The 6,463-nt window shown below is 42.1% G+C and overlaps 1 protein-coding gene across 1 annotated transcript in view; it reads left to right on the forward strand.

Moving 5' to 3' along the window:
- The first annotated feature begins 44 nt into the window (after positions 1-44).
- Positions 45-6,463, forward strand: part of TTC29 (tetratricopeptide repeat domain 29) — a 167,584-nt gene continuing 161,165 nt past the window's right edge. Inside the window, exons 1-3 of the mRNA XM_014538502.1 lie at positions 45-164; positions 808-850; positions 5,894-5,991. Coding sequence (XP_014393988.1) covers positions 5,900-5,991 — 92 coding nt within the window. The 5' untranslated portion in view covers positions 45-164; positions 808-850; positions 5,894-5,899. The remainder of the gene's footprint in view (positions 165-807; positions 851-5,893; positions 5,992-6,463) is intronic.

Raw genomic sequence — 6,463 nt, forward strand, 5'->3', positions numbered from 1 at the left:
ATCCCTGGAGACGCTCCGGCGTCTGCTCGCCCAGCCCTGGCTTCGCCAAGTCCTGAAAACAAGAAGGGAAGTCGGGGCAGCACCGGGGCCCTGCACCTGCCATTGGTGGAGGAGTCACTGAAGGGGAATGGAAAACCAGAGTTCCCCAGAGCCAGTCCACCGAGGTTCGTGACGCAGGGACAAGGCAGGGGCAGGGCTTCCACAGCTCCCAGGAGAGGCGGGCAGTGCCTTCCCTGCCCCCCACGGACCTTCCTCGCTGGTCTAGAGACTCCCCTCAGAGTTCCTCAGCTGGGGCCCTGGCTCCGCAGTGCACCTGAGCCTGTGAGGACAAATTATTAGTTGGCCTGTTTAGAACCAGGCAGGAGCAGACAGGGACCTGAGGTGTCCTCAGTTTGGGTAAAGGTAACGCAATCTCAAAAGTCTGAGCGATCAAGTGGTTATCCCTAATGTCGCATTTGTATTGGAATAGAGGGTGGGGCAAAAATAGCTGTGAGCACCTGAAACATAGAGTTTATTCTTTATTAATTATTGTATTATTTTACATCTGAACAACTGTAAACCGACTTTTGCCCCACCCTGTAACATAACAATAGAGGTAGTGGCATTTCATTGGTTAGTGATTAATTTATCCCATAGTGTCTATACTTTTTTTTAAAAGTTCCTCTAACCTCATAGTAAATATTTGGTATTTGTTGTATGAATAACTTATTTCATGATGTGGGGCAGGGAGAGAAATTGTTCTATTAACTAATTTAAATTTTTTTTCCTTCTCTCCTTCGCTATTATTCTTTACTTCCTGATTTTCAGGCTGAAGTCTAGCTTGGAAAGATCTTCAGCAGAAACCTCCATTGTAAGTCAAGTGAATCATGCCTGTCTTCAAACACCTTTACTAATGTATATTTTGATTAACCCTCAGTAAATGTCCATTAGTAGGAAATTGTGTATTTAAAAACTTACCTAATTACCTCCCATGGAGTGCTAGAAGTGTCCAAAAATTATGATGTAGGGGATAAAAATTTAGTGGCTCTTCAAACTCATGCTAATTTTAAAAATTCTTTTTGGGAGCGTATTTATTTGTATTTCTTCGGTAGTTTTCTTTAAACTTTCATAGTAAGAGAACTTGTGGTGATCATATGAAAAGTTCTCATTCTTATAAATGGTTTTGAACATAGTAAAATCCTATTTATTTTGTATTCTCTTGATGACAACTAATAAATTTGCTTGCTGAGGTTTGTTGGCTTTTACCCTAAAGTGACTGAATTCTGGAGACAGTGGTCAGCCTCAGGCACTGTCACTCCTAAGTAGACTGTCTACACAATGCTAGGCCTCCCCTCCTCCCTGTGTATTTCCTGATGAGGATCTCTCCTGGGAGAGTGGGCAACAACAGGGTTACTCTTTGAAGAATTGTACTTGGAGGCCAGAGATTTAAACTCACACTGTGGGACACATTCAGCCTGACTAGCACTCTCAAACCTTTCATCCCGTGTTTCTCCATTCTCATCTGTCCTTGCATGTGGGGGCCAAATTTAGAAACTAAATATGACTGATACAAGAGCCAACCAGCAGATCAAAGAATCCACCAAGGATGAATTGGCTTCAGGCAGCCTTTTGATCTTTGTCTCAGCCCCCGTGGTGCCACATGCAGCGAGGCCCACTTAGAATTCCCAGGTGATTCTAATGTGCAGCCAAGGTTGAGAACCACTGCTCTAGCTGGTACCAAAACGAGCTTAGCCCCAGGAGCTGAGGGGGAAGCAGTCTGTGAGGAGGACCCAGAGGCAACCCTCCCCCCCCCCCTGTCACTGTGAGCTGTTTTAGAGGTAGCCTACCACCCTCCACAGGGCATTCAAATTAATGTCTTGATTCTGTTTCTTTGTTACTAATGTTGTGGCCCCACCCCATAACAAAGAAACAGAATTTCCGGAGGATGAGGCCCAGAAATCAGGATTTTAAAAAGATTCCCAGGTGATTCTAATGTGCAGCCAAAGTTGAGAACCACTGAACTCGAGAAATACCTCTCCTTCTCTCCCTTACCGGAATCTGAACCATTGCCCTTCCTGCCTTTGCTCCCATCTTGTGTGATTTCCTCTGTGGTCTTGAGCTAGGAGAACCCTGATGAAGTGCCATGGTTAAGGGTGTGTTCCATTTCTGCTTCAGGCTCGGGTAGTTTAATTCCTCATGATTAGAGATCACCTAGGAGCTGGGGATACTGGCCATACCAGGAAAACGATACAGCTCAATTTAACAAACAGCAAAAGGCTTTCTTCACTCTGCAGGTAAAAAGTAAGCCTGAAATAACAGGCCCCAAAGCATGCTTGCATTTTTTCTCACTTATATTTCCTCTGGCTGCGTCTATATGCTAGATTACAACTATTTTCTAATTCAGCATAAATAAGACTGTATTTATAAAAAAAGATAGTGATTACTTAAATGAGAAAATAATTTGTTACAGGATCCCTTTAAATATTTAATGCATTTCAAATATTAAGTGTGCAAAATTTCAGTACACACATTATCTATTATGGAAAATAAAATATGTGGCCATGTATTGTGAAAAACAAAAATCCCCTTTTTCAAAAGGCATAGGCAAGGTAAGGTGTGGGGTTTAGAGTGGGGAGGGAGCCTGTTTAACTGCCACCCTAACTCTGGCCTGAAACTTTGCAGCATAGATTGCTTGAGGGATATTTTCCCCAATATGCAGTTAATACCTTTTTTCTACTTTATCATTCAGCTCTGATCACCCCCCATTCAGAGTTTGTGCCTTGAGGCTTGCCAGCAGGGCTTGCAATACTTACATTAAACTAAATTTAAGAGTAAAGGTGCTCCTGCTGCTAATGTTCTCAGATCAGAGGAGAGCAAAATGAAGGAACTGGAAGCTGAAACTTTAATGGTAGGAAACGTTGACTCAAGTTGTTAGGAGGGAAAAAATCACAGCTGATCTGTGTGACAAAGAAGACCTGTTCCTCTCCCTGTATGACAGTGATGGCGAACCTATGACACGCGTGTCAGAGGTGACACACGAACTCATTTTTTTGGTTGATTTTTCTTTGTTAAATGGCATTTAAATATATAAAATAAATATCAAAAATATAAGTCTTTGTTTTACTATGGTTGCAAATATCAAAAAATTTCTATATGTGACATGGCACCAGAGTTAAGTTAGGGTTTTGCAAAATGCTGACACGCCGAGCTCAAAAGGTTCGCCATCACTGCAATAGACCAATATATGGAGACAACCTAATTATCCATTGATAAAGAAATGAATAAAGGAAACATGGTATATTATAAAATACTAGAGGCCTGATGCACGAAATTAATGCAAGGGCCTTGGCCCTGGTCCCCTGCTCGCCGCGACTTTGTCTGGAAGGACATCTGGTCTAATTAGCATATTATGCTTTTATTATTATAGATTATTTAGTCATAAAACAGAAAGAAATTCCTACTTTATGAGAAAGCATGGACAAAACTTTAGGGCATTATGCTAAATGAAATAAGTCAGACAGAGAAAGACAAATATTGTATTATCTAGGTTATACATGGAATCTGGAAAAACAGAACTCACAGAAACAGAGAGTAGATTGGTGGTTGCCAGGAGCTGGAGGATGGAGGAAATGGGTGAAGGTGGTCAAAGGGTACAAACTTCTAGTTATGAGATGAGTAAGTTCTGCTCTGCCAGTGTGGATCAGTAGTTGAGCATTGATCCAGTCACCAGATCAATTCCCAGTCAGGGCACAATGTTTGCTATAGATCGTCTATATATTGTGTTTTTTGTGTATTGTCTGTTTCCCCCCACATCCACTCCTATATTGTAAATTCACAAAGTCAGAGATCTTTGTCTTTTTGTTCACTGTTGTATCTTCAACACCTAGAATAGTGTCTAGCACCAAGTAGTACCTTAATCCGTTGAATATGTTCAAGGTCTAGATTGATGATGATTTACCCTATGTCACAAAGGTAGTAAATCCTGGAGGTAAATAATGTAAAAACCAAAAACAAGCCTTCCTGTTGCTTGGTGGGGCTCATGGTAGAGGTCAAAACTGATGGACATAGTGGTGGTGGAATCAAGAGGCTCTGGCTTTGGGGTGCCTTTCTATTTAACAGTAAAAGTGTGGGTTCTTTGGCACCTAAAAGCCCTCACAGCATGTGACAATTTCATCATTCTATGTCCACTGACATTGTTTCCACACTTCTTTCTCTTCGGAGTAAGGTTTAGATAACTTGGTTTGTTTGGTTTTTTTTTAAATATATTTTATTGATTTTTTACAAAGAGGAAGGGAGAGGGATAGAGAGTTAGAAACATCGATGAGAGAGAAACATCCATCAGCTGCCTCCTGCACACTCCCTACTGGGGATGTGCCCGCAACCAAGGTATATGCCCTTGACCAGAATTGAACCTGGGACCCTTGAGTCCACAGGCTGACGCTCTATCCACTGAGCCAAACCGGTTAGGGCTCGATAACTTGGATTTATAGACTCACTTTTTTTAAAAAAACAAAACATTTTTAAAAAATATATTTTATTGATTTTTTACAGAGAAGAAGGGAGAGGGATAGAGAGTTAGAAGCATCGATGAGAGAGAAACATCTATCAGCCGCCTCCTGCACACCCCCTACTGGGGTTGTGCCCGCAACCAAGGTACATGCCCTTGACCGGAATCGAACCTGGGACCCTTCAGTCCGCAGGCCGACGCTCTATCCACTGAGCCAAACCGGCTACGGCCTCACTTTTATTATTATCACTCGTCTTCCCCACTGTGACTAATTGCATTTCCCAAAGATGGCCCCTATAATATCGTTCATCTCACATTCTTTCTGTCAATGTGACTTTGATGCTCTCTCATCAACTGGGGGTTCTATATTCACTAGCTTTGAATTCACAACTGGGGGGCCTATTATTACAGCAGAAGTGATGCTATGTAACTCCCAAGGCCAGGCCCTAAACGGGGAACAGCTTCCACCTGGCTTTTCTTAGGGATACTTGCCTTTGGACCCCTAAGCTGCCAAGTAAGAAGTCTAGGTTTGCCATGCTGTGAGGAAGCTCAAGCCATATGGAAAGGCCACTTGTACATATTCTGCCAGAGACCCCAGTTGATGTCCCAGCTAATAGTTAGCATCAACTATCAGATATAGGAGTAAAGACACATACAGATGCTTTCTGCTTCCCCTCATTGAGTTACCCCCAACTTCTAAGTCTTCCCAGCAGAGGTCCCTGCCATTGTGCAGTAGTGAAAAGCCAATCCATTGTGCCTTATCCTAATTCCTGACCACAAAAAGTGTGAAAGATAATAAAATGATTATTGTTTGAATTAATCTTTTTTAAAACCACTGTGTTTCGAAGTGATTTGTTACACTGTTTTCTTTGTGTGTCTCTCATGACAGCTGTCTCCATGTTGAGAATTATTCTTGGCATCTGTCCTTTCTAAGGGAAAGCCTTTATTTGTGAATGATAAAGTTTTTTAGAAAATAGAAAAATATGAGCAATTTTCAATTATTGATCATAGCAGGCAAGCAAAGCATGAACATTTGAAATTCGTAGCTGCCCTAAAAATCTTTACTTTTTAATTGCAATCATTTCTCTTATACCAACACTCCTGATTGACTGAATTTTCAACTCATTAATCAGATTTTCTCCTTCATGGTAGAGAGGCAGACAAGTAATAAATTGGCCACAAGGCATCTAGTAGAGGAAAATAATGAGAGAAGTAACCTGTGGAATTCACTCACTGAGTATCTGCCCCTATAATGAATAACAGAGCTATAGCTCTGTGTACACCCAGGCATTCTCAGCTCAGATGATAGACTGTGGATCTAACAATGTCCTAAAATATTCTTTGAAAGATTTATTCTTTAAAATACCATTTCTGTGTGTGTGTGTGTATGTGTGTGTTTATTTGTAGTCTGGAATGACGACCCTACCCCCACTGCCCATGTCACGCCCCAAGCTTACAGCCTTAGCCAGAGAGAAGCTGCCATGCTCCCCCAGAACAACGCCACGGTACGTGACCCTGGTTTTCATTTCTCTTCCTACAGAATAAACTCCTTCCTGTAAGAATGCTAATAACATGTCTCAGAAAACAAGGTGTTTAAAGGCAAAAGTATATTGTTATATTTAGAGTATTCAAATGTGTGGTGTTAAAAGAATTGGTGGACTTCACTTAAATATTAAGAATATATTTATTTAACAAGCTAGTGCTCATTTGATAATTTTATTTCATACTAGAAGCCCGGTGCACAGATTCGTGCACCGGTGGGGTCCCTCAGCCTGGACTGTACCCTCTGCAATCCAGGATCCCTCAGAGGATGTCGGAGAGCCAGTTTCAGCCTGATCCCTGCAGGCCAGGCCAAGGGCCCCCACCGGTGCACAAATTTATGCACCAGGCCAGTTTTGGCCCAATCCCCACAGGCCAGGCCAAGGGACCCCACTGGTGCACGAATCCATGCACCGGGCCTCTAGTATGCATATAAAA

The sequence above is a fragment of the Myotis brandtii genome, unplaced genomic scaffold, assembly GCF_000412655.1.
Source record: "Myotis brandtii unplaced genomic scaffold, ASM41265v1 scaffold192, whole genome shotgun sequence".
Classification (NCBI taxonomy): Eukaryota; Metazoa; Chordata; class Mammalia; order Chiroptera; family Vespertilionidae; genus Myotis; species Myotis brandtii.